Raw genomic sequence first — 25,832 nt, 5'->3', positions numbered from 1 at the left:
TCAACCTGCACTGTCCTTTTGAGCAGGTACTGAACTTCCTGACTGTCTTTAGTTCCTCTCATGGCTCTCATTCTTTCCTTTAGAATATTTAAGCTTGTGATAATAGGTTGAGTTGTGACATTTCTTAATCATTTGATTCTCCCATTAGACTTTAAGCTCCATGAGAGCAAAGGTCACCTTGATGTGTCACATTATCACCGAGCTTAACACAGTGTTGAGCATATAATAAATGTAGATATTGTGAAAGTATAATGTGGAAAGTGCTTTCTTACCCTAGGGCTATTGCACATACTGTTTTCTCCACCTGGAAGAAATGAGGGACTCTCTGTCCCTTGTTCACCCAGCATTTGTGCCAATTCTTCTTTCTTTAAAGAACTGATTATCAGCTTATTAAATAAGCCCATTTCAGCATCTGCAGTGGTGACTTCAGCCCTGACTCCTGGCCCGGTCCTGGTGGAGGTAGTCTACTTAATTATGTCTCAGAAGGACCTGCTGGTCTTTGAGTCTCTGCAGAGCCTCTTCTGAAAGCCACCGCACATCTTAGGACCTTCCCCACCAGGTTTCCTTGTAGCTATGCTCTGGGTCTTGGTATGCACCCAAACCAGTCCTTCCAGTTTGAGCTGCTTTTCCTTTGTGTGTCTGGTCAGGTCAGTGTTGAGGCTGCTGAAGATGATTGTGATTCGATGAACTGCCACTTCTGGTCTGGCAGGTTCTTCCTTCATTTTAAAAAGCCGAGGTCAAAGCTAGACTCCCAGACCACCTTGTTCCTCTGGGTGTGGCCTCGGCTGGGAGTGGCTGTTTCTCTGCTGGAGTGGCCAGATCTCTGCGGCCTCTGTGACCATTTTCCTCGTAGAGCCCTGGCCCAGCTCTTCTCCATGAGAGCCTTGCTCTGAGCCCAGAAAACACCCTGTGCTCTCCCTATCCTGTCCTGCACAACAGCGTGTTACCTCCTTGTCTGGTGCCTATTTGATTAGAATCTGATGCCGCTTCTAGACCAGGGGCACCGTTTTCTCTGGTGCTTGTTACTGCTCATAGACCAGGTTACATTTAGCCGAGAAACTTGCAGAAGTTGTTGTGCGTCTCCAGGACGTGTGCACTTGTCCTTACAAAAAGAGGAGACAGCTGCTGGAGGAGCCAGCCCGCTGAAGCGTGGCTTACCTGCTTGGCATCTTGTCGCAGGATTCTTGGTCAGGCCTTTCCTAGATTCAGTAATTAACTTCTAGTCCCCTCAATTACCCCCCACCCCCCCACCCCCATTTTTTTTAAGTGGAAAAATTTCAAGACCATACAAAAGTAAATGAGTATAATGAATCCCCACACTAGCATCAAGGCCTGGTTGTCAGTTATGGCCGTCTTGTTCCATCTATACTTCTCTACCCATTGTATTGTCTCCCCCATTATTTCAAAGCAAATACCAGACTTGTCTTCTCATCTGCTAATATTTAAATGTGTTCACTTGCTAAGTCCTGTCTGACTTTTTGCAACCCCATCAACTGCAGCACACCAGGCTTCCCTGTCCTTCACTATCTCCTGGAGTTTGCTCAAACTCCTGTCCATTGAGTTAATGATGGCATCCAACCATCTCATCCTCTGTTGTTCCCTTCTGCTGCCCTCAGTCTTTCCCAGCATCAGGGTCTTTTCCAGTGAGTCATCTCTTCGCATCAGGTGGCCAAAGCAAAGTATGTATCTCTAAAAGATAACATTTTCTATTTAAAGGTAGTTTTTTAAAAAATACTTATTGTTTCTGACTGCACTGGGTCTTCATTGCTGTGTGCACAGGCTTTCTCTTGTGGCAGTGGGCAGGCTACTCTAGTTGCAGTGTGTGGGCTTCTCATTGTGGTAACTTCTCATCACAGAGCACAGGCTCTAGGGCAAGTGGACTTTATTAGTTGTAGCACTAAGGCTCAGTAGTTGTAATGTATGGGCTTAGTTGCCCTGAGGCATGTGGGATATTCCTAGACCAAGAACTGTGTCCCCCACATTGACAGGGGAATTCCTATGCACTGTAATACCAGTGAAGTCCAAGAACTCTTTTTTTTTTTTTTTTTTTTATTAGTTGGAGGCTAATTACTTCACAACATTTCAGTGGGTTTTGTCATACATTGATATGAATCAGCCATAGATTTACACGTATTCCCCATCCCGATCCCCCCTCCCACCTCCCTCTCCACCCGATTCCTCTGGGTCTTCCCAGTGCACCAGGCCCGAGCACTTGTCTCATGCATCCCACCTGGGCTGGTGATCTGTTTCACCATAGATAGTATACATGCTGCAAGAACTCTTTTTTTAAAAAAAGTTATATTGTTACCACACTTTAAAAATAATTTCTAAATGAAAAAAATCCACCATTTAGTCAGTGTGCAGTTTTTTTGTCTGAAGTATCAACTTCCTCTTGAAACATATTTAAAAAAAAATTCCGCATCCAAGTAAACACCTCCCATTGTGGTTGGTGTGTCTGCAGTCTCTAAGCTGTAAGACTCCCCCCATCTGGCTCTGTTCTGCCCGCCTGTGGTGCAGTCTTACTGGTGAGGAGCAGAATTGTTTGTCCTGTAGGATTTCTGGGTCTGCGTTTTCCCTGTGGTAGTTACCATCAATTCTTCTGGCACTCAGTCTTCTTTGTGGTCCAGCTCTCACAGCAGTACATAATTACTGGAAAAATCATAGCTTTGACTATACAGACTATACCTTTGTCAGCAAAGTGATGTTTCTGCTTCTTAATACCCTGTCTAGGTTTGTCATAGCTTTTCTTTCAAGGAACTAGCGTCTTTTAATTTCATGGCTGCAGTCACCATCCACAGTGATTTGGGATCCCAGGAGAATAAAATCTGTCACTACTTCTACTTTTTTCCCTTCTATTTGCCTGGATGCCATGAGCTTAGTTTTTTGAAGTTGAGTTTTTAAGCCAGCTTTTTTCACTCTCCTCTCTCACCCTCATCAAGAGGCTCTTCAGTTCCTCTACTTTTTCTATCATTAGAATGGTATCATCTACATATCTGAGGCTGTTGATATTTCTTCAGCGACATTGATTTCAGCTTGTGATTCTTGGTATTATTTTAATTTGCATTTCTCTAATTATGACTGAGTTTGAATATCTTTTCAAATCTTAATACCCTTTTTGTGAAATATCTTTTTCTCAACTTTTAATTGAATTTTTTTCCTTCTCTGTGCAGTTTTGGATTTATCTTGGTGTTATTTTAATTTGCATTTCTCTAATTATGTCTGAGTCCGAACATCATTTCAAACTGTAATATCCTTTTGTGAAATATCTTTTTCCCATTTTTAATTGAATTTTTGTTCTTCTCCCTGCAGTTTTGGATTTCTTTATATATTAGATATACTGGCTCATACTGGCTCTCACACTTGAGATACTGACTCTCACAAATCCAAAACTGCAGGGAGAACAAAAGTTCAGTTAAAAAATGGGAAAAAGATATTTCACAAAAAGGATATTAAGGTTTGAAACAATGTTCAGACTCAGTCATAATTAAATGAAAATATTCATGTTTCTATTTTGGTCAGGCATACTTTTAAAATCTTTTGTGTATTTAAATTTATTGTATATCCCTTACGTATTGAGTTATTCTTAGAAAGCCTTTGCCTACACCATCATTAAAGAGGAATCCACTCAAGTTTTCTTCTACTATGTCTTTCATTTCATTTTTTACATTTAGATCTCTAAATTCATTGGAAGGTTATTCTTGTGCTTGGTGAGATATAAATCTAATATATGTTTTTTCCAAGTGACAGCCTGGATGTTCTAGCAGCGTTTATTAAAAAGTGCATCTCTATCTCAGTGACTTGAGACATTACTTTTCTCACACACTGATTTTCCATTTATTGGAAGGTAGGGCTTCCCAGGTGGCAGATGGTAAAACATCCGCCTGCAATGCAGGAGACCTGGGTTCAATCCCTGAGGCAGGAAGATCCTCTGGAGAAGGAAATGGCAACCCACTCCAGTACTTTTGCCTGGAAAATTCCATGGACGGCGGAGCCTGGTAGGCTACAGTCCACGGGGTTGCAAAGAGTTGAACACGACTGAGCGACTTCACTTTCTGTTTTAAGAATTTTTCCATTATTCCGTGGTCTATTTACTCATGCCTCAGTGTCACACCATTAATTGTGGATGCGCCTTATGGTGAGTCTTCAGAGGCCATAACTTGATAGTTTGCCCCAGGACCTTTTCTTCTGCAGTGTTTTTTTTTTTTTTTTTTTTTTTTTTAAGCCTGTTATTAAACTTAAATGGAAATATGTACTTATGTGTGGGTTCTTCTGTTCAGTATGGAGCAGCGTTCATCCGTATTTACTTATGTGTATTAATTGCTCAGTTGTGTGTGACTCTTGGAACCCCATGTACTGTAGCCCGCCAGGCTCCTCTGTCCATGGGATTCTCCAGGCAAGAATACTGGCATGGGTAGCCATGTCCTTCTCCAGGGATCTTCCCGGCCCAGGGATAGAACCTGGGTCTCTTGCATTGCAGGCAGATTCTTTACCGTCCGAGCCACCAGGGATTCCGTAGGTTGAGTTTATTCATTTCATGGCTGTAATATTCCATTGACTGAATGTTGCATCATTGGTGGGCATCTAGATTATTGTAGATTGTTTCCGGTTTTTGACTGTTAAGAATAGTGCTTTTGTGAACATTCTTATACATAAATTCTTGTGCATATGTGGACACGTTTCTGTTGATTGGTCATCCAATGTGCTTAGTTTTTGCTAGTTTCCCAAAGCCGTGATACCAGTTTGCAGTCCCACCAGTGCCGAGTTCTGATTAGAGTGTTCATTACTGTTTTTTTGTTCTTTTTAAGCTTCTTGTATGGTTGTATAGTAGCTTTTAGTTGTGTTTTCAATTTGTATTACCCTGTTGAGTAAGGAAGTAGAGCACTTTTTTCACAAGCTTACTGACCATTTTGATGTCCTCTTGTTTGAAGTGCTCCCCTCAAGACCGCAGTCCATCTTCTCTGTTAGGTGCTCTGTCTTTGTTGATAGGAATTCTTTTGTGTTTTCTGGATATGAATTTTATATATATATATACACACACACACACATACACATATATATACACACATATATGTATATATATATATGTTAGATATTTGCAGATTATTTTTCTACATTTAAAAAAAATTGCTTATTAAGCTCTTATATTTGAAACAAGTTTAGCGAAGCAGGAAAAAAAAGGCACTATGCCTTTAAGAGCCCCAACTGGCTACAGCTAAAAAGTGATATAGATTTGCCCTGGGAATAGGAGCAGAAGGTTATGAAAAGATGGTAAGCAGTGGATGAAGCGTTTACTGAAATGGAAGTCCAGTTCGATGATTGAGCTTCTTGATGGCAGGATGTTTCTGATAGAGGACCACTGACACAGAAGAGAAGGCCCGGAGGCTCCACAAGCTGGAAAGTCTGAGGTAAAATGAAACTTTTGCAGGTTACTTTAAAAAGCCCAGTTTTATGTGAAAACAAATATGCTGCTTCTCTGGTGTGTGTGGAAGAAGTCTTAAGCTTTGATACCCAGTGACTGTCATTCTAACTGGTGCATTTACTTCCTTCTCACTGAACCTGATCTGTTGCTGCTCCCACCTTAATTTTAGTGAGCTGTCTGGCCCAGGGGATTGAGCCTGCGTGAGGCTAAGCAGCTGAGATGCAGCTTGTGACCTTACCTCAGACATTCTGTGATTTGTTTAGTTTTAGGATTGAGGTGAAGTAAGGAGGCTGATTTTAAAGGTGTGACCTTTTAAAGAAATGTGTAGTGTACACATTTGTACAGATTTGCTGTTTTTTCATTAAGTGCTTTGTTAGAAAAGTAGCATGGTTTTTCATATATTTTATTATTTAGAAATTGAAAAGATTTTCTGAAACCTTTTTTTTTTTTTTGAAAATCAAATAGTGGTTTAGTGAGAAGGAAAAATGTAAGAAACTCCACAAAACAGGTATATTAATTACCCATTCAGGTTCCTTCAGTGAGTTGATTATTTTCTTTATTTTAGCATCTAAAGAAAGAATGGTTTTGATTTTGTTAGGAATTTGACAAATTTGCCTATATATGATAGCTCAGAATGTGACTTCTTAGATGTTCTGCTCAAAGCACATGTAATCAAGATGACATTTTTTGGTACCAGCAATCTTGAGCTCCTTAACTCTTGTCATTATCATTCCTCTTTCCTCTTTTTTTTTTTTTTTGCTCTGTGAATATTTACTTTTAATTTAAGTATACTTCTCTTGCCTGGAAAATCCCATGGACGGAGGAACCTGGTAGGCTGCAGTCCATGGGGTCGCTAAGAGTCGGACATGACTGAGCGAATTCACTTTCATTTTTCACTTTCATACATTGGAGAAGGAAATGGCAACCCACTCCAGTGTTCTTACCTGGAGAATGCCAGGGGCGGGGGAGCCTGGTGGGCTGCTGTCTGTGGGGTCGCACAGAGTCAGACACGACTGAAGTGACTTAGCAGCAGCAGCAGCATAGTGATTTATAATGTCATGTTTCAAGTGTTTAGCTGCAGATTCTTTTACGTTATAGGTTACTATCAGCTACTGCTGATCCTGCTATTGCAGTTCCCTGTGCTATACAGTAGGTCCCTGTTTATTTTATATATAATGGTATGTATCTTTTAATCCCTGTATATATGCCCAGGAGTGGGGTTGCAGGATCATGTGGTAGCTCTATTTTTAGGGTGATGTATGTTTGTTTGTTTAATTTTTATTAGAGTATAATTGCTTTACAGTGTGTTACTTTCTGTTGTCTAGCACAGTGACTCAGCTGGACATACACATATATCCCTTTTTTGGATTTCCTTCCTATTTAAGTTACCACAGAGCATTGAGTAGAGTTCCCTGTGCTGTATAATAGGTTATCATTAGTTATCTACTTTAGTATCAATCTACAAAGTATCAATAGTGTATCTATGTCAGTCCTGATCCCCCAGTTCATCCCACCCCCATCCCCCTTAGGTGTGCACAGGTTTGTTTTCTATATCTTTGTTTCTATTTCTGCTTTACAAGTAAATTCATTTGTACCATAAGCGATACTATATGATATTTGTTTTTCTCTTAGCTCACTGTATGACAGTCTGGGTTCATGCAAGTATCTCCCTCTCGCAATTATCGTTTGTAGATTTTTTTGATGATGGCCATTCTGACAGGTGTGAGGTGATACCTCATTGTAGTTTTGATTTGCATTTCTCTAATAATTAGTGAGGTTGAGCATCTTTTCATGTGTCTCTTGCCCATCTGTATGTCTTTGGAAAAATGCCTGTTTAGGTCTTCTGTCTGTTTTTTTATTGGTTTTTTTTTTCTTAAATATTGGGTTGCATGAATTGTTTGTATGTTTTAGAAATTAAGCCCTTGTACATTCTTTCTCAGTTTCTAAGTAGTCTCTGTTTATGGAAAAACTTTTAAATTTTGAGTTAATGTTATAGAAAAGTTGTAAAAATACTAGAGTTGTATCTTTCATTCTATTCACCCTACATTTCCCATAACTGTAACTGTAGAATGTCTATCAAGGATAAGAAGTTCACATCAATCCAATAATAACTAAATGACAGACCACTTTTGAACTTTGCTAGTTCGTCCTTTTTCTCTTCCAGGATTTCACTTTGCATTTAGTTGTTACTTCTTTTTGGTGTCTTTGAATCTGTAACAGATCCTCATTTTTCCCTCTGTTATGACTTTTTGAAAAGAACTGATTATTTTTTAGACTGCCCTTTAGTTTGGTTTTGCTTCCCTGATAACTCAGTTAGTAAAGAATCCTCCTGCAATATGGGAGACCCTGGTTTGATTCCTGGGTTGGGAAGATCCCCTGGAGAGGGGATAGGCTACCCACTCCAGTATTCTTGGGCTTCCCTAGTGGCTCAGCTGCTAAAGAAGCCCTCTCCAATGTGGGAGACCTGGGTTCGATCCCAGATTGTGAAGAGGCCATGGAGAAGGGAAACAGCTACCCTCTCCAGTATTCTGGCCTGGAGAATTCCTTAGACTGTATAGTCCGTGGGGTCACAAAGAGTTGGACACGACTGAGTGACTTTCACTTTCTTTAGTTCTGTTTCTGTTGTGTTTTCATCACTGGGATGAGATGGTGCATTTTTGGCAAGAATATTATAAAATACTTGATATCATGTTGTACGCCATGTCAAGAACTTCGTGATGTGATGTATCTTACTGTTGGTAATGTTTAGTTTGGTTACGATGATGTTCTCTCCTGGAAAATTATTATATTTCTAATTTATAAATATTTTGGAGGAGAGGATTGAGGCTGTGCTAATCATGTTAATCCTCAAGCACTCACCCACCAGTTTTATCCTCTCTGGGTGGATCTTCATCGGCAGCAATTGGTGGAGTTTTCCTGATGGTAATTCTGTAGCCCCCTTTCCTTCCACATTTGTTAATTGAAATTCCACTCTTAATAAGGAGCTGTCCCTTTTGCATTTCCATATTTGATTACATCATATGGATTCATGGGTTATTTTATGGGTTAAAAATGTATTATTATCATTATTTTGTTGCTCAAGTTATTCCAGATTTGGCTTCTAGAAACTCTTTGCTGCTGATTCCTGTGTTCTCTTTGACAAATTCCCATAACTTTTTGAGCAATCTTGACAGCTTCCCATAACTTTTTGAACAGTCCTTTCATTTCTCGTGCTTCATGATAGTCCAGGTTCATCCTGAATTTTCTCTGACCTAACCCTAAAGCCAACCCCTTTTCTGAGAAATTCTAGTTTGTTTTACTAGAGACCAGTATTTAGAAGTTAAGGTCTCTGTGCTGGCCGTGCTCTTTGCTGTTGGGCTTTTCGTGCTGCTAGGCTCTCAGCAGACAGCTGGGAAGTAGGGGTGTGTGTGTGGATCTACAGGACTCTTTCCTTTGTATTTGTCTGCATGTGTGTTTAAACCATGGGTTTATACTGATACCTCAGAGTCCGGTCTCACATCATACAGTTCAGTTTATTCTCCCTCTTTTTCTTATTTATAGCAATGGAAAGCCGCCACTCATTATCTTCAGTGCATTTATTCACTCCTAGTGTACACACAAAGCAGTTTACATTTTTTACTCATCCTTCCCTCTAGGACTTGAGTGTGTGAAGGATAATGTACCATAAAACAGGACTGGTGCACAGAGAACACTCAGAAATACCACTTCTCCATCTCTGCGGCCTCTTTTCCTTCCCTTTCTACCTGGAAAAAGTTCGAGAGGTCTTTTATCCATCTTCAGCCACTAGAAAATGTCAACCTAAGAAGTTTTATTGCTGATAACTGGAAAGCACTGATTTTTTGGGAGTGTCTGTAACTATCCTTTCGTGTGCCTGTAGTGGTTAATGGTGACTTACTTAGCTGATATTCTTTCACTTGGATCTTAGGACAGCAGCAAATAGGCAGTTTATCTGTAAACTTGCTTAAATTTTGATCAGCCAAAAAAAATTCTAGATCCACTTAACGTCTTTGTTCTAGCTCTTAATATTTTTTAATCATATCCATCTCATCAAACATCTGATGTCTCCTAAATTCTCAGCCAAGGAGTATATGCAGCAAAGCATTAGAAAGTCCAGTGGAGCTGAAATAGCAGCGTGTTGGACCCTTCGTTCGGTTACTTTCAGTTGAGGTCGAGAGGTTCAGTTGAGGTTCAATTGCTGCAGTTACTTGGATCCTTATTTTTAGTTCTTAGGCTTCATCAAGTTTTTATCTTGTATTTTTGAGATTTGCTGAATTTCTGATTCTCTTCATTTGACTTCAAATTTATCTTTTTTATTATCTCTTGAACAGGACATCTCTGTTTTGAAAGTTTGCATAATAACCCTTCAGATCAATCCAAATGTATATTTTCCCCACTTTTTAGAACATACAGTAGTCTCTCCCTTTTTACTTCATTTGTGTAGCAATGATCACATTTGAAATTAAATGCTTAACTGAAGATCAAAGGGGCTTCCCTGGTGGCTCAGCAGTAAAGAACCTGCATGCAAGGTAGGAGACACGGGTTCCATCCCTGGTACGAGAAGATCCCCTGGAGGAGGGCCTGGCTACCCACTCCAGCATGCTTGCCTGGAGAATTCCAAGGCCAGAGGAACCTGGCAGGCTACAGTCCATGGGGTCGCAAAGAGTTGGACTCGACTGAACCACAACAAAAAAGGTCAAAGAGGGACGGGGGCATCTGTTTTGTTCACTAAAACTTAGGCTCTACTTCATAAGTTTCTGGATCACCTTATCTCAATAGGTGATCTTGCTTTCTATTTTTGTTTTGGATGGAAGGCAAAAAAAAAAAAAGAAACCCAACACTATAGGGCAGGAGAATTCAGAAACAATTGAGTGCAGCAGCTCTGCTCAGAGAAGAAAAAGCCCAGTAGGAGCCACCAGAGTGTGACTACTCTGTTTACTGCCTGGTTTTCCTAGTGAGAACCATGTCAGCAAAGAATGCCCAGTGTGCTTTAAGAGATGACCCTGAGTAAACTATTTTAAATACATATTTGATATGGAAAGGTCCAACAGTTTAAAAATACATGAAAATTATATTCTTTTATGATATCTTGATTTTTCTATTTTGTCATCTTTTCTGAACATTTGTTAAGTCTCTCAGCTGTGTCCCACTCTTTGCGACCCCGTGGGCTGCAGCACTCCAGGCTTCCCTGTCCTTCACTATCAAGTGACATTTTTGTGTGAGTTCCTTGCTGGCTGTTCCTTCTCAAGTCCCTGGGGTTCTTCCTTTTTCCCCTTAGAGTACTTATATTGCACCGGGTCAGCTTAGTGCTTTGGTAATTGGAGCTTTTCCCTTGGGTTCAGAACTAGTTTGTAGATTACTCCTAGATTCTTATCTAAGCCAGATCTCCTGTATCCACCAGCCTACTGCCTCTCTCTCTGCTTCAGTATTCCACAGGCACCGCAACTTAAAGGCAACTAAAAACTGAATTCGTCATCTCTTCTGCTGGCTGCTTCATGCAGCTGTCCCATTCAGAAGCCTCTCACCACCATCTTCAGCGCCTCTTCCTTAACTTCCACTTTCTAATTGGTCTCCTTGCCTCAACTCTGTCTTCCACGTCCCAGTGTCAGAATGGGTCCTTAGTGTCTTTCCACTGAGCCCTCTGTTGCTAGCCTGACGTTACAGGGCCTTTTACTGCTCCAGCGGCTCTTTACCTGCATGACGGCAGCTCTGTGTGCCGCCGCAGCAGCCTGTGGACATGCTGATTCCTCTCTGGAGCCGTCTTTCCCCACTTTCTTTCCTGGTCATCCTTCAAGCCTAAACTCAAATGTTGCTTTCTTGGGGACTCAAGTCTCCTATCTTCTCAGCAAGCCTGCTGTGGCACCTCGTATGCACCGTTTATCTAGTGTTCTAAACCTTCTCCTTGAGCCCCTCAGGAAGAGAGGGTTCTATTCTTGACCTCTATAGCACTTAATATCAAAGTCTGGATTGAATAAATGAATGGATTGTTTTAAAATTACAGCCATAAGGATGATAGGTTTTGACTGGCTGTAAGTCTAGTTAATGTTAAGGAGTTAAGATTTTTCCTACATTTGGGGAACACTGACTTTTAATTTAGTTCATCCTGGATTTGGTCTTCTCCCAGATATAGGTCGTCATGATCTGTGGCTCAGATCATGAACTCCTTATTGCAAAATTCAGACTTAAATTGAAGAGAGTAGGGAAAACCACTGGACCATTCAGGTATGACCTAAATCAAATCCTTTATGATTATACAGTGGAAGTGGCAAATAGATTCAAGGGATTAGATCTGATAGACAGAGTGCCTAAAGAACTTTGGACAGAGATTTGTGAAACCATCCCTAAGAAAAAGAAATACAAAAAGGCAAAATGGTTGTCTGAGAAGGCATTACAAATAGCTGAGAAAAGAAGAGACGTGAAAGGCAAAAGAGAAAGGGAAGGATATACCCATCTGAATGCAGAGTTCCATAGAATAGCCAGGAGAGATGAGAAAGCTTTCCTAAGTGAACAATGCAAAGAAATAGAAGAAAACAATAGAATGGGAAAGACTAGAGATCTCTCAAGAAAATTAGAGATACTCAGGGAACATTTCATGCAACGATGGGCACAATAAAGGACAGAGACTGTGTGGATCTAACAAAAGCAGAAGTTATTAAGAAGTGGTGGCAAGAATACACAGAAGAACTATACAAAAAAGATCTGAATGACCCAGATAACGTCAATGGTGTGCTCACTCACCTAGAACCAGACATCCTGGAGTGCAAAGTCAAGTGGGCCTTAAGAAGCCTCACTATGAACAAAGCAAGTGAAGGTGATGAAATTCCAACTGAGCTATTTCAGATCTAAAAGATGATGCTGTTAAAGTGCTGCACTCAATGTGCCAGCAAATTTGGAAAACTCAGTAGTCACAACAGTACTGGAAAAGGTCAGTTTTCTTTCCAGTCCCAAAGAAGGGCAAGACCAAAGAATGTTCAAACTATCACACAGTTGCGCTCATTTCACATGCTAGCAAGGTAATGCTGAAAATCTTTCAAGCTTGTCTTCAGTAGTATGTGAACTGAGAACTTCCAGATGTACAAGCTGGGTTTAGAAAAGGCAGAGATGGCTGATTCATGTCAATGTATGGCAAAACCCACTACAATATTGTAAAGTAATTAGCCTCCAACTAATAAAAATAAATGAAAAAAAAAAATCTGAAAAAGAAAAAGGCAGAGGAATCAAACCAAAGATCAAATTGTCAACATCTGTTGGATCATAGAAAAAGCAAGAGAATTCCAGAAAAACATCTACTTCTGTTTCATTGACTATGCTAAAACCTTTGATTGTGTGGATCACAACAAACTGTGGAAAATTTTGAAAGAGATGGGAATACTAGACCACCTGATCTGCCTCCTGAGAAACTTGTATGCAGGTCAAGAAGCAGTAGTTAGAACTGGACATGGAACAAAGAACTGGTTCCAAATTGGGAAAGGAGTATGTCAAGACTGTATATTGTCACCCTGCTTATTTACCTTATAGCAGAGTACATCATGTGAAATATGAGACTGGATGAAGCTCAGGCTGGAATCAAGATTGCCAGGAGAAATATCAATAACCTCAGATATGCAGATGACACCACCCTTATGGCAGAAGGCAAAGAGGAACTGAAGAGCCTCTTGATGAAGGTGAAAGAGGGGAGTGAAAAAGCTGGCTTAAAACTCAGCATTCAGAAAACGAAGATCATGGCATCCGGTTCCATCACTTTATGGCAAATAGATGGAGAAACAATGGAAACAGCAACAGACTTCATTTTCTTGGGCTCTGAAATCACTGCAGATGGTGACTGTGGCTGTGAAACTAAAAGACACTTGCTCCTTGGAAGAAAAGCTTTGATAAACCTAGACAGTGTCTTAAAAAGCAGAGATATTACTTTACCAACAAAGGTCTATATAGTCAAAGATATGGTTTTTCCAGTAGTCATGTATGGATGTGAGAGTTGGACCATAAAGAAGGCTGCGCGCTTAAGAATTGATGCTTTTGAGCTTTGGTGTTGGAGAATACTCTTGAGAGTACCTTGGATGGCAAACCAGTCCATCCTAAAGGAAGTCAACTCTGAATATGCATTGGAAGGACTGATGCTGAAGCTCCAATACTTCGGCTACCTGATGTGAAGAGGTGACTCATTGGAAAAGACCCTGATACTGGGAAGGATTGAAGGCAGAAGGAGAGGGGGCCGACAGAGGATGAGATGGTTGGATTGCATCACTGACTGGATGGACATGAGTTTGAGCATCCTCGGGTAGTTGGTGAAGGACTGGGAAGCCTGGTGTGCTGCAGTCCATGGGATCGCACAGAGTTGGACACAACTTAGTGATTGAACAACAACAGATATAGATTCTCCTCGTCTTGTCCATTCTTGAAGCTTCCTGTCTTTCCACCACTTGGAATCTGCTGAAAGGACAGTGAAGCCGCCTAAAATTAGGATCTGAAGTTTTGGCAGGAAGCCCCTCACAGTTGATGATCTGAGTAGTATCTTTGCCAGCTGGAGCTTACAACAAAGAAACCAAACAAACTCTTGGCACTTTCTGAAATGCAGCTTTTTGCTCCTTCAGAAATTGGGATTCTGGTCAGTGGATGCTGATTTTAAAGTTGGGTGTAGAACTCAGAGCCCAGTGACCAAGAGTGTCACTGTTCTTGATGTCCACACTGGTTACCTAATTAATGAATTTGCAGCCTGTTTGGAATTGGAATTACAGGCTAGTAGGATTTTGGAGCTAGACAGGGCTTTCTCCTTGAGTTGATGTATCCCATTCTCTAAATGGGGATCTTTAAGGTTCCTTACCTATTTAATGGCAGACTGGGGCTCTGATCTTGGTGTTCGTGCCCTGTTCATTTTCTGTTTAACAGCATGTTTCAGAATTACAGGGGTGATAGTGCTGGAGTCATTCTTATTGGAGCAACACTTTGTCACTTGTGGTCTCCCCACAAGCCTGAATATTTGGGGAATGAGACTCTACCAGAAAATCCTTGTGTGAGTTACACAATTATGCTTTTTTTTACCCCAGTAAGAAAAATGATGAGTGGTAAGCAATTTTATAATAAGGATGATGTTTTTAAATTACTTATTTGAGTAAGTAGTAGATGAACTTAACAGAATACTATTAAGTGAGAAGTACTCACAGTGAAAATAAATTTTCCTGCCTGCCTGCCCAGTTTCTCTTTCTCCATCCCAGAGGAGAAAATCCTGGGGTGGAGAAAATCCCCTTCCTTCTTTTTCTAAAGTATCAAAATTTCTGAAGTACCAAATTTAGTAGTATTAAAAATGTTTTATTTCAGTTTTAGCCTTCATAAAGCTGATTTAAGAATCTGCTTTCCCCACTCCTCAGCATTTTATGGTCACTTTCAAATAGAGCAAAGTTGAAAGAACTACAGTGAGGACTTGAATCTCATCAACTGAATCTACCATTGTACTTTACTGTATTTGTATTCTCACATATCTCTGTTTTTATCCACTTATTCACCTCTCAGTGCCTTCTAGAAGTCCTCATAAAATCTGCCTAGTTAGACAACAGTGGATAGAATTTTGCTGCTTTTTTTGCCAGTGACAGAAGCCAAAGGCCTGCATGTGGAGAGACATGGCGTGGTCTGTGGTTTAAACTAGGAATGCTTGTGTGTGCCTCTGTGTGTTTTAAGCAATAAGGATGAACAGGGCATAGCAACTTATGTTATAGATTTAGTTGGTTTAGTGTGTAAGCTAAGAGCCTAACTGAACATTCTTCTTCATATTTCATTCTCTATTGGCCCCTGTCTTGTTCATTGGTCTCCCTCTGGTGAATTGAGCTAATAAAGCTGTGTTCGGCTTTATCAGAGAAGTGATCTGCTGTGTTACCCATTCTGGGGAACCCATTGAGTTGGTTGAGGTGTGTGTGCTCTTCTGAAGAAACATACTAATTTTGATAAAATGCTGAGAACCATTGTTTTAGAATTCTTTTTTCCCCCCTTATGTAAAATAATCTAAAATTCTCCTATTGTACTCCTCTAGAAGCTTATACATTTAAGACCTTATTGTATAAACCCCTTTGTAACACAGTAATTTTTGTAAGTAACATAAAGTAATCTTAAATATTACTTGATTTTTCCTAAAAGCAAAGTTAAAAATAGATATTTGAAGTTCAAAGTGGGATTTAATGAATGTGTCTTAAAATATTTTGGCAATTCTGCTTGGGAATGGAGAAAGAAAAGGAAAAAAAAAAACCTAATGAAGAGATATCACCCATGGTCCCCTCACTTTGAAGATGATCATGTTAACATTCTATATATCCTTTTATATATCCTTTGTTTTCCTATTCATGTTTAAACTTTGCTCTATTTGAAAGTGATCATGTTAAAAATGAGGATAACAGTATACAAGCTGTTTCAGAATCTACTTTTCCTCCCTTCACGTTAAATGAGTTTTCTCATTTGATTTATATTCTTTTACAAAATGAAAAGCTATGTGGCCATTCAAACTATATGCAGGACATAAATTTTCATTCCAAAGGTTATGTTATGGAGATTCTCTCCTGGTATCAGATCACTTTCAGTTTGCCCTTGTTAGGAAAGGATTTAAAAGCAGTGCTGCTGATTAAAGAAGTGGATCCAGGCATGATGAGCTAGAGCCATGCAAGCACTTCTTATTTTTCATAAGTCAGCTAAGCTTGGACAAACTGGCAGTTGCAGATTATTTTTATCATGTGTAATTTAGTAGAACTCCTTCTGTTTAGCAGAATTAGTCCTATCATCACTGTGTCACATTGATGGAGGAATTTTTTAAAAACATATAGATCTTGGTCATTTTTTTTTTTTAAACAAAAAACAGCTTTTGTTTCCAGTAGAGGTCTCATTAAAAGGAGGTTTTGCTGTACTTGACTGCAAGATTGAAACAAAACGTTAGTGGACAGTTCTTATCTATGGGAGGGGACAGAGGATCCTTTCTCTCCCTCTCTTGTTCATCTGGCAGGAAAGTTAATCTAGTGGCTCTGAATTTAGGGAAGTGGGCTTTCTTTATAGGGATTCATTTTCTCAAGGGGCATTAATGTTCGATTAAATTTGCTGAGTAAAGAAGTGGGCCCACGGCTCCATGGTGGATACCCTCTCATGATGCTAATGACAGCAGTGCGCTAGGAAAGCTCACCTGTGGCACAGACGTCGGTAACACTGGGTGACAGCGATGGCCTGGCAGTGTCATGCTCAGCCTTCTCCCTTCCACCCTACCTTTGGATAACTCTGGAAAGCCTTTAGACAAATTGTAAATGTCTGTATGTTCAGCGACCCCAGCTGCAGAGAGTGATAACATTAAGAGATATTGAATTACTTTAAACTTCCAAGAGCAATGAACCCAATTTATAAGAAATTTACTCTAAATTCCTTAGTGCCCATCCTTTAGATAGTGATTTATTTCCCGCTTCAGTAAAAGCTCTGACAGGAGAAGAACCTGAACTATACGGACATTTGAGCAGCAGCAAGTCTGGGCACGCACATGACTTATTTTACCCAGGGATTCTTTGGGAGGGGTGGAATTGTTTGTTCTTTTGGTATGAGCTTGTGTGCATGATATGTATACTAGAAAAGCCCCACCCTTTTTTTTTCCTTCAGAGTAATAAACAAAACATGAAGGTAATTCTGTAGTAAAATGAAACTAGGTTGAGCAGTAGTGTTTCAGCTGATACTGAAGCAACCACTGACCAAACCTATCAAATGGTCTTATCTCTTTTCCTGTAATATGTATATTTATAATTACTGAGTTCGGAGGTATTTGTTGTTTCCTTTCTTTGCACAATGTAAGGAAAGCTTTTAAATGTTTTATGTTGTTAGATACTTTAAAAATGCTGTACTAACTTCTGTCACTGTTAAGTTGCAGAATTAGCTTGAACACTGATTTCAGCTGGCCTGAAGTGAGAGTGGCGTCTGTCCAAATTAAGTTAAAACAAAGGAAGTTCCTGTGTGTACTTTCCTGTCTCTTACAACAAAAACAGAAGCAAGCAAAAAATCTGTAATTGTTAAGCGCTTTTCAGAGTACCTGATATTAAAAGTATGGATTTTGGTATTTTACTGTGCTAAATTGTTTGCTAGAGGTTCTCATCTACTTTATGAAAGACATTCTCTTAAAAGATAATTGTTTTTCTTTTCCTCTGTCAGAACACAACAATGGAGGAAACAGCTATATGGGAACAACACACGGTGACACTTCACAGGGTGAGTTCTGTTGAGTAAATAATCTGTGTAACTCAGGATCCTGGCAGTTTCTGAAAACAATAGAGGAAAGCCAGATGTCAGGAAGCCAGAAGAAAGGGGAAGAACTTTTCTATAATCCTTTGTTTAAAATTAGAGTTGCAATAAATTCTTTATTAAGGTCAAAAGTGAGCATGATTACTTTTTCATATATCCTTTCGGTTGTTATTTGTATATTGCTGTTTTTAATCATGACTTAAGAAATCAGGTGGTTTATGTTTTAAGTTTTGAGTGATCAGATAAAAGACACCATATGCTGGTGTAAATGTGTAAACTGTTTTAGTGTTTCTGAGTATATAAGTACTTATTGTAAGCTTGGGGTTTAAAATTGAACAAGGTCATGCAAGTAATAAAATCTTAAAATATATTCCTTGTTTTGAAATATGTAGAACCAAGCTGTTGCTTAAGCAATTGCAGATGGTCAGAGAGCAAATCACAGTGATCTGGGTAAGAGTAAGAACTTTGTGGTTCTTCCCTGGAGGTCGAGTGGTTAAGACTGTGCACTTCCACTGCAGAGGGCATGGGTTCAGTCCCTGGTCAGGGAACTTAAGATACCGCATGCCATGTGACTCTAGAACTGGATGGAAAATTCTGAAATGAGGATTAAGTAAATGATAGCTTTAAAAGACTTATGTTAAAAGAAAAAAGTAAGAGCTTTGTCTGAAATGAACCTGTTTGGAATTTGAATCCTAGCACTCCACTCCCTGCTTCCCTTTAGAAATGAGCACACGTGGTCCAACTCACTTGTAAAACTTTGGTTTCCACAGGTGTAAAATGTGGCTGATGCCACATAATTGTACTTGGCATAAAGTTGTGCTGCCCTTTTCCTCCCTCGAAAGAGAGCTGATTGCTGATTCCCGTTCTCCTTGGAGAATGTGCAGAAAGAGATGAGAGAACAGACAGACGTTTTACACGTACTGTTTCTACCCGCTGTGTCCATTACTAGCAAGTTAGAGAAGGGGAAAGTCATGTTCCTAAGCCACGATCTTGTGAATCTTTGAATCTGGACATGATAGGCAACGGGTAAATTCCGTTCAGTTCAGTTGCTCAGTTGTGTCCGACTCTTTGCGACCACATGGAATGCAGGACGCCAGGCTTCCCTGTCTATCACCAACTCCCAGAGCCTACTCAAACCCATGTCCATAGTGTCAGTGATGCCATTCAACCATCTCATCCTCTGTTGGCCCCTTCTTCTCCTGCCGTCAATCTTTCCCAGCATCAGGGTCTTTTCCAGTGAGTTGGTTCTTCACATCAGAGGCCAAAATATTGGAGTTTCAGCTTCAGCATCAGTCCTTCCAATGAATATTTGGGACTGATTTCCTTTAGGATTGACTGGTTGAATCTTCTTGCAGCCCAAGGGACCCTGAAGAGTCTTCTCCAACAGTTCAAAATCATCAATTCTTTGGTACTCAGCTTTCTTCATAGCCCAACTCTCACATCCATACATGACTACTGGAAAAACCGTAGCTTTGACTAGATGGACCTTTGTTGATAAAGTAATGTCTCTGCTTTTTAGTATGCTGTCTAGGATGGTTATAACTTTTCTTTCCAAGGAGCAAGCATCTTTTAATTTCATGGCTGCAGTCACTATCTGCAGTGATTTTGGAGCCCAAGAAAATAGTCTCTCCCTATTGCCATTGTTTCCCCATCAGTTTGTCATGAAGTAGTGGGACCGGATGCCATGATCTTAGTTTTCTGAATGTTCAAACTACCTCACAACCGCACTCATCTCACATGCTAGAAAACTAATGCTCAAAATTCTCCAAGCGAGGCTCCAACAGTACATGAACCAAGAACTTTGAAATGTTCAATCTGGATTTAAAAAAGGCAGAGGAACCAGAGATCAAATTGCCAACATCTGCTGGATCATCAAAAAAGCAAGAGAATTTCAGAAAAACATCTACTTTTGCTTTACTGACTATGCCAAAGCCTTTGACTGTGTGGATCACAACAGACTGTGGAAAATTCTTCAAGAGATGGGAATATCAGACCACCTGACCTGCCTCCTGAGAAATCTGTATGCAGGTCAAGAAGCAACAATTAGAATTGGACATGGAACAACAGACTGGTTCCAAATTGGGAAAGGAGTATGTCAAGGCTGTGTATTGTCACCCTCCTTGTTTAACTTATATGCAGAGTACATCAGGCAAAATTCCGGGCTGGATGAAGCACAAGCTGGAATCAAGATTGCTGGGAGAAATATCAATAACCTGAGATATGCAGATGACACCACCCTTATGGCAGAAAGTGAAGAGGAACTAAAGAGCCTCTTGATGAAAGTGAAAGAGGAGAGTGAAAAAGTTGGCTTAAAGCTCAACATTCAGAAAACTAAGATCATGGCATCCGGTCCCATCACTTGACGGGTAAATTAATTGTTTTGAAAAGAAACAGTGATTTCAGATAAACTATACTTGATTTTTTTGTGTGTCTCCCTAAATAGTTAAAAAAAAATCATAATAATAACCTTAACTTTTAATTTATAGAGCTAAGGTATGGCCTGAATTTGTTTGAAATATCCTGATAGATAACATATTTAAATCAGATTAAACGTATATCGTCATGTCATTTGGCTAATGTTTGTAGAATAATTTGATACTGTTTTATCATATTTTATTAATTTTCTTAATATCTTCATTGTTTTTATTGGTGTAATTTACGCACATTAAAATTCATCCTTGGTGTACAATCCTGAGTGTGCCAAGTGCATTTATCCCTGTGACAGTCACATAACCACCACTGCAGATAATGTAGAACTGTTGGTCACCCTGAGGTTCTCCCGTGTGCAACTTGTAGTGAGCCCTAAGCCCTCACCTTCAGTGCTTAGCAACCATTGGTGGTTTCTGTTCGGTACATTGGCCTTTTCCAGAGTGTCATGAGAGGAACTCATATAGTATGTAGTCCTTTGAGAATGGCTTCTTACACTTAACCTAATGCACTTGAGATTTCTCTGTGATGGACTTGTATCAGTAGTTAGTTCCTTCTTTTTGCTGAGTAGCATTTCATTGTATGAATATAGAATAATTCGCTTATTCATTCTTCAGCCTGGATACTTTTGGTGATTATGAATAAATCTGCTCTGGTATACAGGTTTTTGTATGCTCATACCTTTTCCTTTCTCTGGGGTAAATTCCTGGGAATGCAGCGTTGTGGGTTTTATGGTAAGTGAATGTTTAACTTTTATAAGGAGCTGTCATACTTTCTGTACTATTCTGTATCTCAGCCAGCAGCTCATAAGAACTCGTTACTTTGTATCCTCACGAACAGTTGATTGTATCAGGGTTGGGGTGTTGTTTTCTTCCTCCTTTTTATCTGTTCTAATAGGTGTGTTGTGGTATGTCATTGTGGTTTTAGTTTGTAGTTCTCTAAAGACTAAATGCTTATGGCAGAAAGTGAAGAGGAACTAAAAAGCCTCTTAATGAAAGTGAAAGAGGAGAGTGAAAAAGTTGGCTTAAAGCTCAACATTCAGAAAACTAAGATCATGGCATCTAGTCCCATCACTTCATGGTAGATAGATGGGGAAACAGTGGAAACAGTGTTGGACTTTATTTTTTTGGGCTCCCAAATCACTGCAGATGGTGATTGCAGCCATGAAATTAAAAGATGCTTACTCCTTGGAAGGAAAGTTATGACCAACCTAGATAGCATATTAAAAAGCAGAGACATTACTTTGCCAACAAAGGTCCATCTAGTCAAGGCTGGTTTTTCCAGTGGTCATGTATGGATGTGAGAGTTGGACTGTGAAGAAAGCTGAGTGCAGAAGAATTGATGCTTTTGAACTGTGGTGTTGGAGAAGACTCTTAGGAGTCCCTTGGACTGCAAGGAGATCCAACCAGTCCATCCTAAAGGAGATCAGTCCTGGGTTTTCATTGGAACGACTGATGTTGAAGCTGAAACTCCAATACTTTGGCCACCTCATGCAAAGAGTTGACTCATTGGAAAAGACCCTGATGCTGGGAGGTATTGGGGGCAGGAGGAGAAGGGGACGATGGAGGATGAGATGGCTGGATGGCATCACTGACTCAGTGGACCTGAGTTTGAGTAAACTCTTGGAATTGGTGATGGACAGGGTAGGCCTGGTGTGCTGCCGTTCATGGGGTTGCAAAGAGTCGGACACGGCTGAGAGACTGAACTGAACTGAAACACTAATGATGTTGCATATCTGTTTATGTGCTTATTTGTCATCTATATATCTTCTTTAGGGCTTCCCTGATAGCTCAGTTGGTAAAGAATTCGCCTGCAATGCAGGAAACCCCAGCTCGATTCCTGGGTTGGGAACGTCTCCTGTAGAAAGGGATAGGCTACCCACTCCAGTATTCTTTGGTAAACTGTGTTCACATATTTTGCCTATTTTTAATTGTTTGTTTTCTTATACTGACCTTAAACAACACAGTAACAGTTACTTCTCCAGGAAAAGTGGGTTTGCTGGAGATCAACAAAGAATTGCAGTTAAGGGTCTGCAACCATGGCGAGACAGTACAGGACCCCAGCAGACAGTGGAGAAGGGTACTCTTTTATGGAGGGGAAAAGGAAGTTGGGAGGGCTGAAGTAAACAGCGAGTCCACCAGAGGAATTGAGAGCCCAGGGTATTGTGGTTGTTCACTGGCTGAGTTGTGACAGTCTGTCACAGTGGAGCTCCTGACAGGCAGGAAGAGCAAGTCAGTCTTACTCCTGTTGGGCTCTGCTAGTAGCACAGTGCACTAGTGCATCCCCTGCTGGCCACCTAACTCTATTTTAATTGAGGTTTCTGTGTATTAATTTTTACACTTACTGTTTTTTTAAATTGTGGCAAAATACACATAACAGGATTTACCATCTGTTCAGTTCCTTTTTTTTCCCCCAGTTCCTTTGTCCATTTTTTAATTGGGGTTTTATTTGTTGAATTGTAGGAGTTTTTCTATATTCTGGTCATTAATCCCTTATCAGATAGATACATGACTTGTAAATGTTTTTTTCCCATTTCATGGATTACCTTTGCATTCTGTTGGCCGTATCCCTTGGTGCACAGAAGTTTTTACTGAGTTTTGAAAGTTTTAATATCTTCTAGATACAAGTTCTTTACTAGATACTGTTTTGCACATATTTTTCTCTGTGACTTGCCTTTTCCCTGCTCTTAACAGTGTCTTTTGTAGAGCATACGTTTTTAATTTTGATAAAGTCTAATTTATTCATTTTTGCCTTTATCAATTTTGCTTTTAGTTTTGTATCTGAGAATTCTGCCAAACCCAAGGTCCCAATTATTATTCCTGTTATTTTCTTTTGGAAGTTTTTTTTTTTTTTTTTTTAATTGTTTGTATTATAAAATAAGGGAAGGGATTTTTTTTTTTAATACAGATGTCCACTTTTTTGAACAACCACTTATGAAAAGGTTATCCTTTCTTCATTTAATTGCTTTCTATCTTTGTCAAAAATCAATGACTGGGACTCTCCTGGGGGTCCAGTGTTTGAGACGTGGCCTTCCAGTGCAGAGTGTGCTGGTTCAGTCCCTGGTTGGGAAACTAAGATCCCACGTGCCTCACAGCCAAAAATCCCAAACATAAAACAGAAACAGTACTGTAACTGATGCAGTAAAGACTTTAAAAATTGTCCACATCAAAAACAATTTAAAAAAAAAAAAAAAAATCAATGACCATGTATGTGTGGGTCTTTCCCTAGTTTGTTCTATTGAGCTATGTGTCTATCCTTTTGCTAGTTATTTCTGCCTTGATAATTGTAACTTTATATTAAGTGTGGAAATCAGGTAGTGTGACTCCTCCAAATGTACTATTATTTCTTAATTATTTTAACTAATTCCTTTGCCTTGCTATATGAATTTTAGAATGTTTGTCAAATTACAGAAAAATCTGCTAGGATTCTCATTGGGGTTGCATTGAACCTGCAGATCCATTTGGGGAGAATTGATATCTTAACAGTATTGAGTATTCCTCAACAGTATAAATTATGGATGTAGTATGTCTCTACATTTGCCTTAGTACTGTTTTGTAGTTTTCAGCATATAGATTCTACACACACTTTGTTAAGATTTTTGTACAAGCATATTTTATGTTTCCTCATGCTGTTGTAAATAGTAGTTTTTAAATTTCAGTTTTTGATTGTGTATTAATAGGTAGAAATACAGTTGATTTTTGTTTCTTTTAATAGTGAACTTGGAACTTCTAAACTTACAAGTTCTAGGAACTTTCATGGTAGATTTCTTTTTGCATTTTTCTATGTGGGCAGTCATTTGTGAATAGAAGTGGTTTTATTTCATCTTTTTTGATCTGTAAGCTGTTTGTTTCTTTTTCTTGCCTGACTGTCCTAGCTAGGACTCCCAGGATATTGTTGAATAGGTACTGTGAGCAGACATCTTTTTCACCCTTGTGTATGATGTTGGCAGTAAGGTTTTTGTAGATGCCTTTTATGAGGTTAAAGAAGTGGCCTTGTGTTTCTATTTTGCCATTTAATAGGTTGAGGAAGTGCCCTTTTATACTTACTTTGCTAAAGGCCTTTTTTTAAAGTCATAAGTAGATGTTGTATTTTTGCCCATGCTTTTTTACTAAGTATTGATGGAGATTATCATTAAATTGATTAAAGTTGTCACTCTAAAGGTTTTAGTCTGTTGGTATGTTCAGTTTCTTGCTTTTTGGAGTTGAATAGCCTTCCATTCCCAGAATAAATTCTGCCTAGTTGTGATGTATTGCTCATTTTACATATGGCTGGATTGATTTGCTGATGTTCTGTGGAGACACTTGTTTCTTTTTTTTTTTTTGACACTTGTTTCTGCATTCATGAAGGATACTAGTTAGTACTTCCTCCTTGTGTGTGTACTGGTGGTTTAGGTTATTGGTTAGTACTTTTTTCTCATGTGTGTGTGTTGGTTTAGGATATTGGTTAGTACTTTCTCCTCGTGTATACTGGTTTAGGAATTGGTTAGTACTTTCTCCTCATGTATGTGCTGGTTTAGGATATTGGTTAGTACTTTTTTCTTGTGTGTGTGCTGGTTTAGGAGTGAGGAAGGCTGCCTGTCTCCTCCCTGCTGTGCTTCCTGGCAGACTCCGTGTACAGTTGAAATTCTCTCAACTCACAGTGTAGCTGTCTGGTTGTGGAGTTTTCTTCATGAAAAAGCTTTTAACTAAACATCTATTTTCTTTGATTTTGTATAGGACTCTTCAGGTTATATATTTCTTCTTAGCTTTTGGAGAGTTTTTTTTTTTTTTTTTGTAGCTTTGGTAGTTTGTACCTTTCAAAGTATTTGTTCCTTTTATCTAAATTATCAGATTTATAGACATAAAGTTGTTCATAACACTCCTGTATTTTAATGTCTTAGGGTCTATAATATTTTCATTTTTGATACTGATAATCTGTGCCTTCTCATTTTTTGGTCAGTCTGTAGGTTTACAACAATTATCTTGATTTTTCAAAATACCTGTTTTTCTTCTTAGTGATTTTTTAAAATTTTCTGCTTTGTATTTCACTGGTTTCTGCTCTTATTTTAATGTTTCTTCTACTTATACTGGGTTTAAGTTGCTATTCTTTTTATAATTTCTTAAGGTAGAAGCTAGATCATTTGAGACCATAGGGTGTCATTTAACCACATACCATATTACATTTTTTTTTTCCTCTGATACCTTTTTTAGTTTTTAAATAAGTAAAATAAAATAAGACACTTAAATTAGCTAAAGTATGTTTCTCCTTTTTTACTGTTTTGCCAGGTTTTCTCAGTTTTGGGCAAATGCTAGTTTATTTTCTCCAGATCTATCTCATTGGCTTAGGCCAAGTAGGAAAACATTCTGAATGGTGAAGAAACAAAAGTGATTTTCTGAATGTGTTAATTTAAAAGCTCTTCATGAAAGTGGTGGTCCTAAGGAAAAGGTCTGGAGCTTCTGTCTGAAGAGAAGATCAGTGTGGATTCTGTTCTCTCACTCTTCCTGGGTTTCAGGTTTCTTTTGCTTTGAGGAGGGTAGCAGCCCAGAAAAATGTCATCAAAAAATAACTCGAAGAGAAAATGAGTTTGTATAGTTCACAATTCTTTGGTTTTCAAACATGTTTACTGTTGTGCCGGGAACACAGAGCTATGTGCCTCTGGGCCTCATCAGAGACTAGGACAGAATGGAAATCCTCAGCAACGCTTCAGGAAGCGTTTTTGAAGGTTTTTAAAAATAGACCTGTCACTGTAAGCCCAGAGACTTAA

The 25,832-nt window shown here is 39.3% G+C and overlaps 1 protein-coding gene across 7 annotated transcripts in view; it reads left to right on the top strand.

Moving 5' to 3' along the window:
- TJP1 (tight junction protein 1) overlaps positions 1-25,832 on the top strand; it is a 108,492-nt gene that overhangs the window by 10,373 nt on the left and 72,287 nt on the right. For 6 of the 7 annotated variants that reach the window (XM_061158880.1, XM_061158879.1, XM_061158878.1 and 3 more), the window contains exon 2: positions 17,573-17,629. In XM_061158880.1, coding sequence (XP_061014863.1) covers positions 17,573-17,629 — 57 coding nt within the window. Of the gene's footprint in view, positions 1-17,370; positions 17,466-17,572; positions 17,630-25,832 lie in introns of those variants that run through there. The other variant, XM_061158881.1, reaches the window with a different exon arrangement.

This window comes from Dama dama, chromosome 13 (genome assembly GCF_033118175.1).
Source record: "Dama dama isolate Ldn47 chromosome 13, ASM3311817v1, whole genome shotgun sequence".
NCBI classification, from domain to species: domain Eukaryota; kingdom Metazoa; phylum Chordata; class Mammalia; order Artiodactyla; family Cervidae; genus Dama; species Dama dama.
Note: the sequence above shows the minus strand (reverse complement) of the source record. Positions and strands in the feature narration are given on the sequence as shown.